Source organism: Camarhynchus parvulus, chromosome 4A (assembly GCF_901933205.1).
Source record: "Camarhynchus parvulus chromosome 4A, STF_HiC, whole genome shotgun sequence".
Taxonomy (NCBI): domain Eukaryota; kingdom Metazoa; phylum Chordata; class Aves; order Passeriformes; family Thraupidae; genus Camarhynchus; species Camarhynchus parvulus.
Window position 1 is genome coordinate 16595575 of NC_044600.1, and position 12972 is coordinate 16608546.

At 49.6% G+C, this 12972-nt stretch overlaps 1 protein-coding gene across 5 annotated transcripts in view; it reads right to left on the bottom strand.

The window, feature by feature from the left end:
* Nucleotides 1-12679, bottom strand: part of DCX (doublecortin) — an 83190-nt gene extending 70511 nt beyond the window's left edge. For 2 of the 5 annotated variants that reach the window (XM_030967977.1, XM_030967976.1), the window contains exons 1-3: nt 12319-12678; nt 10410-10800; nt 23-363 (exon numbers count right to left, since the gene is read on the bottom strand). In XM_030967977.1, the coding sequence (XP_030823837.1) occupies nt 23-363; nt 10410-10773 (705 nt within the window). In that variant the 5' untranslated portion in view covers nt 10774-10800; nt 12319-12678. Of the gene's footprint in view, nt 1-22; nt 364-10409; nt 11304-12318 lie in introns of those variants that run through there. The other 3 variants (XM_030967974.1, XM_030967978.1, XM_030967975.1) reach the window with 3 other exon arrangements.
* Between the last annotated feature and the right edge of the window lie 293 nt (nt 12680-12972).

Consider the following 12972-nt stretch of genomic DNA (forward strand, 5'->3'; position numbering starts at 1 on the left):
TAACATCTGTAAAACGTCCTACCTGCTTCCCATCCAAGGTGTAGAGCTTTTTGACCACCCCTGTCTCCAGTTTGATAGCTTCAGTGATGTCAGTGAGGACCTGCTCGAAGGAGTGGGCAGTCTTCTTGTTGAGGAGCACGCGCACGGCCTTGCGCGGCTTGACCCCGCCGCGGATGATGGTCACCAGCTTGGGGCGCACGAAATCCTTGTTCTCCTTGGCCTGGGCACTGTTGCTGCTGGCCAGGGACTGAGGTGCTTTCTGGTTGGCAGAGGTCTTCACGTTGACAGACCAGTTGGGGTTAACATTCTTGGTGTACTCCACCTTCTTGAAGAAGTTGTCGGACGAGCAGACGTAACTCTCGCCTTGAGGAAGAAACGAGATTCTACAGTAAGCACCAGCTCTGTGCTCTTCCCCCGTGAATCATGCACACCACTGATAATTGTTCCCATTAGCACTCCCACAACAGCTTGTTCTTAAAACATTCTGCCTTGTTTTAATGCTATATTTATGGTAATTTTAAATATTGCTGGTATTTCCACAAAGTAAGCGAGTCAGCCATCAGCAAATAGAAACAGTCACGTGAACCAGGGGTTGAGAGAGGTTGATTTATAAAGGTATTTAGGTGCTTGAAGATGCAGCTAAGCTTTCTAAGAGCTTCAGAACACCAAATTCATTCGACCACCTTGATTATTTTATAAATTTGCCAGATTTCCCTTTATCTTTACAGACCTAGGTGCTACTTCAGCATGTCATTCCCTGCCAAGAGGACATCAACATTCATCTACAAAAGTGCCTTCTGCATCATGCCTGAAAAATAATCAAAATCTTGTCCTGCACAGTCTCCACTAAAAGTAGCCTTGATAAATCTAGCAGGCATAACAAACATGCACTGTTGGAGCATCAGTGGTTTATTAGGGAACAGACCTAGCGGCAGCTGAGATTAAACACTGCACCAAATACCACTCCTTGATTTACATGGCTGATACCAACCAAAAATACATTAAATCTGAATTTAGACATGGCAGAGAAGAGTTACAGGGTCTTTTTAGTAATTCCCAAAAAGCCCTTCCCTATTCCACCCAAAATTAGTTTCAGGCTTTGTCTGTAATTTACAGGATCCTATCTATCCAAGGTTTTAAAAGCACCTTAAAGGATTTGTAGGAGCTTCTTTTGGGCCTGCAAATCTGATGGATGCTGGAAGAGTTATTAGTAGAATGAGACTGTAAACCAGTATCCCTAAGGGAATGTAGCTGTCTGGTCTGAAATGACTCAGGCTGCACTGAAAAAAAGTCACTCACTGCTGGAGGAAGAAGCTTTCGTCTCGCCATTAGATAAAATTTTAATAGGAACTGAAGGCATGACCTGTAGGATTTTAGAGTCTCTTCTGGTGTTTTCTTTGTCTGATCGTACAGAATTAAGTTTTTCATGTACTACAATATGTTTAAAATCAAAATACAGATTCAACTATTTTGAAAGACAATTTAAAAAAAAAAACCAAAACTCCTTCTTTACCAAAAACAGATTGGCTGCATTTCCTTGTCTGTCCCTGACTGCACACTGCAAGGCTCAGACATCTTTGAAAAGCCTATCCCACAGCCAAGTCTGGCTTCCCACCCAGGGATCTCTAGGACAAGATTTGACATCCAGTTGGCAAAATAGGGATTTCCAAACATCCCACTGATTTTCACGTGGCCCAGGCACTTACCATGCCCAGGATAAAGTTCATACTGGAGCTCCTTCAGCTGACTACACTGAACTTCTGATGGAGGCACCAGAACCCATGGTGAGACCACAACAGACACACAATAAACAGATTTTAACAGGCTTATAACAGCACTCTGTGTATTTCTGTCCTTATTACTGACCAGGGTGTGATGCCACGAGCAGCCATAGAAAAAATGCAGGATTCTCACTTATTTTAACCCCACCTTTGTACTCAATTTGCCACCATGATGCCCACTCGTGGTATTTGCATCACCAACTGCAGCTCTTCTCCGTCAGGTGTATAAAAATGACCAAAATCCTTGATCAACAGGAAGCAGATATTCTGTTTCCCCTTCTAAAGATGGAATACAAATACAGAGGAGAGCAGACAAGGTTTGTGATGAACACACAGTTGGGCAGTTTGTCAGTGGGTATACCCCAAACCAACAATAATCCCACCAGCAGGTTCTGTTGGCCTGAACAAACAGTAAAAATCTCTATTTGCTGACAGCAATACCACTCAATAAACCAACCCTGCAGCCCTGCCCATAGCTGGAGCTCCTTAATCCCCAACATTTTGTGAAGCTGACTCAATAAAAACTCAAATATGCCCCCCAGAGTACCACGCATTATACAAAACTCCCTCTGGGGATATCGTTTTCCAGAAGCTTTGAATACTTCAGATCTTTCTGATTAATAAGTGATAAGTTGTGGTTTATTCATCTGCTTCAGCCAAGTAACACCTGGTGCAGAGCAGGCCCAGGCTTCTCTCCAGTTTCACGACTGGGAGAAGGGCAGCAAGGAGTCTGGAATGCTCCCAGGAATTAACCATCCTAAGAACCTGAGCCTTCCCAAGCCCATAATCCCCGGGCAGCAGAGCCCTCCTAAGTGTGCTCAGCAGAACTGTGCATTATCCTCTGAGAAAAGGGATTTCTCTGTTTAAATGCAGCACTAAGAACTAGTGATTTGAAGGCTTCTGTCACCCCAGCTCCCCTGTGCCAGCTCCTGACCTCACATTCACCTCTGCTTCCCCACCTGAAAAACAGAAATAAACTATCAGCCACTGAAGTGTGGCAAGACTTGACTTTCATCTGCATTTGGCCTTCATCTGTATTATTTTCACAGTGAAAGAAAGTGCACATTTGCACTGTGTTCTGTAGACACCTGAGGTGCTGGAGCATATTTTCTATTAACAAGTTGCATATTTTAAAGTAAGCTGAAGAGATTCTTGATGTGTCTGGTACAGTACCATTGCTCTTAGCTCCAGCTGAGTCCTTTGAGCTGCTCACTGCACAGCACAGCTGTTTGTGGATTTACAGCACTGTACACCAAAGGGAACAGTGGCATGAAGGCAGAGCTCTTGTAGGGTTTGTTCCACAGATGTGCTCCTGGGCAGCTGTGCAGATCCACACACAGCCTCTGGGGCTGTGCTCACACTCACAAGCGCAAAATGGAATCTGCCTTTTGTCTCATTTAGCCCAAACTCCAGCAAATAAAATCCGTGCTGTACTCCATTCTAAAACTGGAGAGAAATTTCCTTGGAGAGACGCTCCAGAAGAGCAGTTCAGAGCAGCAGCTCTGCTCAGCAGCATCTCTGCAGTCACAGCAGCACAGCTCCAGGGAAGAGGAGCTTTTCTTCCCTTCCTCCCTGACCTAAGGATGTGACCTGAAGCTTTAACTTCATTTAAAAACCACTTCCACTAATGTCTTCCCTAACTCAGTTTATGACCCTCAAACAGCAGCAAAATCATCATTCAAGTTCCTCACTGAGGCACATGCATTTGCCAGGCAGGAGCACATTTTCCACAGTGTATTTCACCTCCCACAGTGGAGTTTTACCCAAACCTTACCATGGTGGTAGCAGGATTGAGCAAGCATGGGCTGAAGACCTGTGAACTTTGCAGCTTTGAACTGCACAACGTGGCCAGGAGATGATAAAGAAGAGAAATCCTACAGGGAATAGAGCTACCATGGAGGGAGGAGTGGGCTCTCTGTGGGTTTCTGTGCCACATCTGTCTGTGCTAAGCCTGTAATGAGAAGTCAAGGTGTACAACTGTGCCAGGCACAGAAATGTGACTGACAGACACAGCGTGAGAGCAGAAGATGTGCTCAGCATAACAGAAGGGATGGGAAGAGGATGTGAGATCTTGTCACGAGCAAAAGAAACAGCTCCAAGAAGAACATTGCTCCCAGCCCTTGCTCCCAGCACCAAGCACAAAAATCTGTGCACAAATATTTTCAGGAGCACGTCTCGAGCCAGCAAGCAGCTGTGCAGAAATCCCACTGCAAGCCACGAGAAGGTACAATGGACAGCCACGTCATTAATTCCAAACAAACCCCAAAAAGGGAGCCCCAAAGAGACACACCCCTGCACTGGGGCTGGGGAGCATCACCTTGACAAAACCCCTGTGGTGCCAAGGACAGTGTTGGTTCAGTGCAGGGCCAGCTCAGAGCCCTTTTTACACTGCAGAGCCAGAGCCCACAGGGGGATGAGCATTGTCACCATGCCAGCGTGCTCCAGACGTGTCACAATTCCTATGGTGCCACCAAAGCAGCCAAGGCATTTCCCCACTGCTCCTGCCTGCCCTCAGCAATGGCTGGGCTGGCTGCAGACCTCAGAGCTGCTGTCATGACCATCATATTTGCCATTTGAAGCCAGGCTTGCATCACACAGAATTGCTCCAAGTGCATGACACATCCCAGTGGTACCGATTTGATGGAGGCACAAGGAGATTATGCAGCTCCTAAAGAAGGGATGATCTCAGCAAAGATAAGGTTTGCCTTGGAGAAGGTTGCTTAGAAAAACCCTAAGCTCCGGATGAGTGCTAATCCTCCAACCCTCTTAGAGCAGCTCCCTGTGACAATACCAAAAATGACAGGCTGTGCTTTCAGGAAAACTTATCCTTCCTCAGCATGCACCAGCAACTTTCCAAGGATAATGAACTGTGGGCAGAAGTCTTTTGAGAAAAATCAGGAAAGCTGGATTGAGGCCATTTTGAATGTCTAAGTGTTAACAGTTATTCCAGGAACAGTCTCTGTGGGCAGCAGTCAATTATTCTGGCTGTTAGCTCTGCAGTTGCAAAGTTGAGAATGTGCTACTGTGCCCAGCTTTTGTGTTTCATGGAATTTACCAGGCCTGCAGCAGGAATTAAATGGACTTAACACCTTGCAGAGTTCATTCCATGTGGTGTTGGAGGAGGCCTTGACTTTCAAATGCATGAACTTGCTGATGCTTCCTGAGTTAAAAAGACCTACTCCAGTTAGAAAAACCTACTCCAGTTAGAAAGATCTACTCCAGTTAGAAATACCTACTCCAGTTAGAAAGACCTACTCCAGCATGGCAAAATGAGCCCTGGAAGAGCTCCCTTCCCTTGGCTCCTCCATGAACAGAAGCACCTCTTGTTTTCCTGGAGAAGTGGAAGAAATGCCTGATTAGAAATCACGTTCAGAACCACACGATGCCCCTAAAGAATTCTGGGACCACACCAGTCCTGGTTGGGGTGAGCAAGCAAATAAAACAGAGCCCCATGGAGAAATGTTGTTCTGTGGGATGTAATTAGCTGAGCTATCAGGCCAACAGACACCCACAGAAAACAATTCCGCGGGTTACCAAGGTTTCAGTATGGAACTGCAGGAACTCCACTTTTCCAGGCAAACTGGAACACACGCATTGGGTGGAGGTTCCAGGATGTTTCCTATGAACCCCTCAGTCCCAGCACACAACAGACTCTTCAGTCCCAGGGTGGAGCCCCTCCTATGATTATTTTAAATACTCCTGGACAAGATTATGGAAAATATTCCCAAGGGCATGACAGGATACAAAAAGCTTGGAATCACTTGGTGGAATATCTCACACAGCCCAAGAACATTTGCAATAAAACCACACTGAGCAAAACATATCCTACTCAGCTTTTTCTAGAGTTTGATTTGAAACAAAGGCAAATTTCAAACAAGCAGCCCAGGACAGGGCATAAAATCCACCTTGGGATGTGCCTTGCCTTCTCTCCCAGGGTGTGCCTCACTGTCCATTTCATTATGTCAAGAAGCTGAATATGGGAAAGCAACAAAACTATGGAGAGGGCTAAAAAAAAATTCATTTTGTCCCACAAAGAACTAATTTATGGGGCAATGGAGACTGGAACAAGTGGCCAAGAGCAGCATTTCCTAAGCCACCTTTGCTGCTGAAGTCAATGCACAACATCAGCTTCCACCTCTACCCAGCCCTCCTTTCAAGGACAAAAAATAATCAGAGCTGAGGTGGGACAATTTCTCATCTCATCACATCAAATCTACAAGAAGAGGCTCAAAATGAACCAAACCCCCACGTCCAGATACCAAAGGAGCTAAATTTCTGCTGAAACTTGGATGAAATGCAAGCTGCTCTATGATCATCATGAGAAAGGCTGCAAAGGATGGCACATGATTATTTCAGCATCTCTCATATGCAAGTTTGATCACAGCACAAGGCACAGAATTATCAGTTACAAGTGACTCACCAGTAAATGCAGCTCCATAAATCAACTTCCCAAAGCCCTGGCCACTGGAACCAATTCTAAATGAAGGGGAATAAAGCCCACATGGTGCTATTTTCCAAAAAATTCATCTGCCACCATAAACAGCAGCACCTTGGGCCAACATCCACTCCTGACCCAGCCAGGGCAGTGGGACACAAGTGGAAGGATGAGCTGGAACAGGATCTGCCCTGAACTTGACCAGCACAGAGTTTAAGGAGGAATGCAGTCCTAAGCAACACCAGCAGGTGCATTATTTCTCTATATTAAAGCTTATTTTTATATTATTATTAATAATCATTATTATAGCTTATTATTTATTTATATTAAAACTGAATGCTAAAAATAGGAAGTCAGGATTGAGACAATGCCTACAGTGATGGAAGATGGCTGCTAGGACTGAAAAGGGGAAGGAAGAAAATGATCAGGTGGGAGGATTTTGAGAGAAGGTCACTGGGAGATGAGACAGATCCCTGGAAAAGAATGGAAAACCCAACCTGTGACCAGTGAGGGAGAACTCAGCTGGCAGCAAAAGGCACCTGTGTGACAGAGCTCTGAGGGCTTCCAAAATGTGAGATCTTAGAGGGCAGTACAGGAAAGGACCAAGAGGTTCAGCCCAACAGATGGAAGGAATGTGAAAAAAAAAAAGTGTGGAAAAAAGAGTGTGAAAAACTTCACTTGTTCTCATTATGGGAGTAACCTTGAGTGCCAGGGAAGAACTCTGGGTCTGGAGAACAAAAGGGTGATTCCAAGCCCCAGTTAATTAGCAGCGCACCACGTGGGTTTTGTTCACCTGGAATGTCTGTCTGTAGATATTGGGGCTGTGCAATATCATTCTCTACCCTCCAGGACTACACTCAGGCTACACTATGTAAGTACATTTTTAAATCAGAAGTAATCAAGTGAACATTATGTGAAATATTGTCAGCAATTCACAAGTTTTTGCCATCAAACCACTGAGATGAGCCTCTTTGATGACTTTTCCTAGAATCTACTGGTTTATTGGAAATTGCAATGATAAATTAGCCCCATTATAGCAACAAGCATTGGTTTGGTTACCCTCAGTCTCCAAGCAGAAAGCCAATTTATGAGCCTGACATGCCCTGGTTGTGTGTGCACTGTTCTTGTGTGTCGCAGCAGAATTACTCCCAAATTCTGGGTTTCATGCAGGTATTTTGTATTTTGGCACACAGGTATTTTGTACACAGCTATGCAAACACCCAAGCTGAGGGCAGAGTTCACCATGAGGACTGGTTATAACCACAGTGTTGTAAATTGCTTTTCTACAACAGCAGTGTAGGTCACCCCTAGAAATATGGGATCAATAACAGCGTGCAGACCTACTCTGGCATGGTCAAAAATGGATTCCTTTGTCTTCACTCTGCTCAGGTTTTATTTTCCCAGATGATGCTCTGCTGAGGACACAGCCACACAGGCAATCCCATTTTGGTTTTAGTGCCTCTTCTTCAGTTTCCAGATGCCATTTTGGCAGAACAAAGCCAGAACCCAAATGCCAGCATCTCCTGTCTGTACCTCAACCGGAAAAATGTATTTTCATGAAGTAGGTACCTCCTTACCTGCAGAAAAACCCATTTAAAGCAGGTGCAACAACTAAACCTTTCTTAACTGCCAAAAAGCAGGAAGAGTATAAGAGGAGGAAGAGTCTAAAAGGAGAATAAAGGACTGCATTTTCTCCTGGAGTTATTTCTGAATATCTGCATAAAACCTAGGACAAGCAGGACTGAGAGCTCCCTTTAGAGAAAGGCTGTGGCCATATTAAGAGACCAGAATGAAACATGGCAGAATCCCTAAAATTAAGAGAGGCCACACCTCCATTCGACAGCTGTAAATGGGCTGAGAATAACTCCACCAGGAAGCATCACAGCTCTGAACGGCAGCAATTTCTTCCCAGGAAAACTCCTCTATGGAAACCAAGATTTATTCCACGTCCTTGTCCCTGAGAAGTATTTTGGGGAGATGAGTATCTTGCCTGCCAGAGAAGGAATTCGAGGGAGAGCTGCTTTAGTCAAGGTCACACAATGACTCGCAGCCGAGGCTGCCCCTGCAGTTCGTGCCTCACTTCCATTGTCTTTCGCTCAAGGCAAAAACCTCGTGGATTTTCGGGAGTTACCAAACCGGCCAGGGATGTCTGCTTGGCGAAAAACACCAAGGAAAAGGGAAGAGCACCTCCCCTCCTGCAACAGGATATTCCAGGTCCGAACAAAGGATGGATTGCTCGGGGCACAGAAAAGCAGCGTGGCTGTGGTGCCCTCTGTCCACCCCGCTGTGCTGTGGCAGAGCTGCCTCGGGATGCGCAGGGAGGCAGCGCTGCCCGTCCATCTCTGCAACGCCATCCCGGGGCTGTGCTGGCCCCGCCGGGAAGGGCAGCGAGCAGGGCAGCACCCGGGGCTGGCAGCTGAGCAAACCTTCCCCCAGGGCACCCCTACACCGAGCAGCATCGATTTGGGGCTCATCCCTCACCCCGCGGAGGAGCAGGCACAGCCACAGCCCCTGGGCACACGGGGACACCTCGGCCCTGCCCCGAGCACCCCCAGGATGCTCCAGAGCCAGCGCAGCGACCGCTCCCCAAAGGCAGCGAGGCGCTCCTTTCCTCACAGCCCTGCAGCGCATGACCTCCCCGTGCCCTCCGTGCGCATCTCTGAGACCCCCAGACCCCCTCACAGACCCACCAGACCCCCTTAGAGACAGCCCCGCGCCCCTCCACACCCCCTGAGCACGAACCCCAGCGCAAAGAAACCCCCACAGCTCCCGTCATTCACCCTCCTCACAGCCGCACGCATAAACCCCAAATTTCACCCAGCACAACCTCCCCAAAACGCCCTCTCTATTCACGAGCCTCGCTCGTTAAATCCCCTCCCTAATCACGCTGTGTGAACTCCCAACACATCCCTGCACAGCTCCCCAAACAGAGACCCCCACGCCCTCCCAACTGCCCTCGCACCCCAGCACCCTCTCCACACCCCAGGTGCCTGCCCGGCCCTGACCGCACCCCTGAGTACTCACACCGTGTGTGCCATACCCCAAAACCCCTAAACAGAGCGCACAAACCCTTCCCAGCCCATCCCACAGCCCTGTGCACTCACACCATGTGTGCCATACCCCAAAAACCCTACACAGAGAGCACAAACCCTTCCCAGCCCATCCTACAGCCCTGTGCACTCACACCGTGTGTGCCATACCCCAAAAACCCCTAAACAGAGAGCACAAACCCTTCCCAGCCCAGCCCACAGCCCCTGAGCACACACACCGTGTGTGCCATACCCCAAAAACCCCTACACAGAGCACATAAACCCTTCCCAGCCCTGAACACACCCCTGAGCACACACACAGTGTGTGCCATACCCAAAAACCCCTAAACAGAGAGCACAAACCCTTCCCAGCCCTGAGCACACTCAGGAATACACTCAGCCCCTGCCCATTCATCCCCACCCACCGTGTGCGAAACCCAAAACGGGCTCACCAAACCCGGACAGACGTGGGGACACCCTGAGGCAGCCCCCGAGGCACGGACACGCCAGGAACACACGGAGCCCCTAGCTGGATACATAACACTTCCAGCAGCGGACACCCCACCCACCCGAGCTGGACACACGCCAGCACGGGCTCAGCCCAGCCCGGACACTAGGACACGGCCAGGACACACGGACACAGCTAGGAGCTGGACGACACACGGACACGGCCAGGACACACGGACACAGCTAGGAGCCGGACACTAGGATACGTAGACACGGCACAGCTAGAAGCTGGACACACGGCTCCGGCCAGGACACTGGACACACTAGGACACGGCAATGGCACGACACACGGACACAGCCAGGACACGGACACGCCGGAGCGGACACAACGGCCAGGACACACGGACACGGCCAGCAGCCGGACACACGGACACAGCCAGGAGCCGGACACAGGGACATGGCCAGCAGCCGGACACACGGACACAGCCAGCAGCCGGACACACGGACACCGTTGTGAGCCCCACGCCCCTCCGGCCGCACACCTGCAGGGCGCTGGGCACACGGCGGGGGCGGCCCCAGCCCCGGGCGGGCACAGCGGGGCTCGGCACCCCCAGAGCCCGGCAAAGGTGACCTTGCGGGCAGCCCCGAGTGGTGCAGCCCCCTCCCCATCCCTCCCTCCTCCTCCTCGCTGCACCAAGGGATGCTGACGCTCGTTACCTTCCTCCAGCTCGTCCATGCTGCCGATCTTCCTCGAGCCATCGATGGTGTAAATGTAGCGCACGCCCTGGGGCAGGTTGATGTTGTCGGACAGGGAGCGGGTCAGGTCCGCCAGGAGGGCATCAAAACTTCGGAAGCGGTCGGAGGACACGGCGTATACAATCCCCTTGAAGTAGCGGTCCCCGTTGCGATAGAAACGAACCTTCTTGGCTTTCTTCTCGTTACTGAGCGCCTGTAAGGTCCGGGTTCTGTAGAAGCTACAGTGAGCGCTGTGAGTGGGGCTGGGCAAGCCGTTCATCCGTGTGCCTCGCATGTTTCTGGACGCCTTGTCTCTTTCGTCAAAGTGTCCAAAATCAAGTTCCATAGTTTGGTGAGCCCTAAAGATCTGCAGCTGAAGGGCAGGAAGGAGATGGGGAGAGAAGGAGGGCAAAGGAACGGGTTAGAGCCGCGATCCAGAGAGCAGAACCACGCTAAGGCTGTGTCTGGAGCAGGACAGATGCATTTGGGAAGCGCCCCCTCCCCTGACCCAGATTTGTATCGATTCTGGGGACTGAGAGTAGGAGGGGTCCTCGCATTCTGAAAGGGATCCAACTACTGGGGGCAGGGAACACGTTTCCAGAGAGCCGCCTGCTCCTCCTGCACCTGGGAGTTTTCAAAGTGCAGCAAATTGGGACTTGGGGCCAAAGGGATACACGGCAATCACTACTCAGCCCCCAAAAAAACTCATCCAAACACCAGTTGGCAATGAATTAAACCTCTGAGCCCTGTGAGGTTTCCTTTGGCAACAGAAAACAAGGAGATCCTAGTAAGTCAGCCCTTCAATCTGTCGAATCACGGAAGGACCCAGAGCATCTAAATGTTTAACATTAGAATAAACTGGCATTTATGAAAGAATGGTCGCAGGGGAATAAGCAGTTTCTTTGTGACAGCCTGTTCAATAAGGGTTAGCAATGAGATCCAGCCCACCCTTCCCCCTATCCGCAGCCCCCTCCTAGCCCATCAATCAATTCCCAGGACCAGCCTACATCTCCAAGAAGAAATGACTGCAAAGAAAAATCTGTCATTGAAACGCAGCTTCGGTAAGCTCTTTTCAGCCCGAGCCCCCTCTGAATTGCATTTTCGCTCCCGTTTAATGAGGAGGAGAAAATAAAGGGGCTATTTCCACCCCCGCTGCTCCCGGCCCTAAGCGATTTAATAGCTGGAAGTGCCCGTGCCCCAGGGACACGCCGCCCCTGCTCCTCACCTTTCATTGTTCTGAGCACGGGGGGCTCCCGGCACTGCAAAGCCGAGGCTGGAGCTGACACCCAGCCAGCAGGAATTCTGCCCTGTCTCTAGTTTATGCTCGAGAACAACCTTTCTCCTGCACCAAACCCCAGCACAAAAGGAGAAGGAACCCACACACCCCCCAACGCTGCAATAGAGACCCTTCCTCTCCCCCAGCAGCGCCAGGCACATGCACCTCATGGATGTGGTTCTCATGTTAACACAGGGCTGAAAGGGGATTTACAGCGCTTGGCAGCCAGGTACAAACCCAGGAAAAGCTGTTGCTATCTCATCCCCGCCCTTTACACTCGTCGGAATGAAGCTCCTTCCCTGTATTTTACAATGTCAGCGTGACCCATGCGAGAAAAAAATCATTGTCCCCAGGCTGCGGGGAGGCAGATGACAATGCAGGCATTCCACAGAGAAACCCCGAGTTGGGGACGTTCCCCCCACGATGCCAGCCGGGGTAGATTCAGTCTGGTGTCATGCATTGAACAATGAAACAGCCAAGCAACTTCGGGAATGAATCAGAGGATGCAGGGGTTTTGATTTTAAAATGAGCTGCAGATGCTGTAAAGCAGCAAGAAAAGATTCCTCCTTTCTGTTACTTTTCTGCATGCAAGTCACTCAGGAAAGCTCTACTCACCGGTTTTCAGCGTGCAGGGTGGAGATGCTCAGAGAAAGAAAACCAGGCTCACTCTGCCTTTGTTGTCTGAGCTCCAAGCAAGAAATTCCTGCCAGGGTGGATGAGACGCCTCCTAGGTCCTAGTGCCTTGTTCCATCCCCTCACGGTAACTTTGCCTCAGTGATTCTCACTCTCACCATCAGCTGTCTGCTCACAGGCTGTGTTTGAGGGCAAAACGAGGTGCTGATTCCAGCTCTGGATAGGTCAGCAAATCGGTAAACAAAAGGTTTAGAGGGGCACGCTTGGGGGTGGTGTTTGGAAGGATGCAAATGTCCCCTTGAATCCAGTTGTACCAAGAAATCATCTGGCTCAACTGAAAAAAATAAAAGGAAAAAAAGCCAGGATAATTGCCCCAATCCTACAGGATTAGCAGTACAGGGGGGTCACAGTCACAATCCCACAGTGTGGCACAGGGCTGGCACAAGACTCCTGTGCATTGGGAGGGCAACTGAGAAAATCTCTGACCAGTGCAACTGGGCACAGTCCTGCTCCTGTGCCGGCTTTACATGGCATCTGTGGTTTACACTGGCAAGCAGAAAGGGAGAATTCACTTGGTGGTTCTGCACGAGGTGCCCCTGAATACTTTTTCTCTGTTAACATTGGACACAAGCCAAA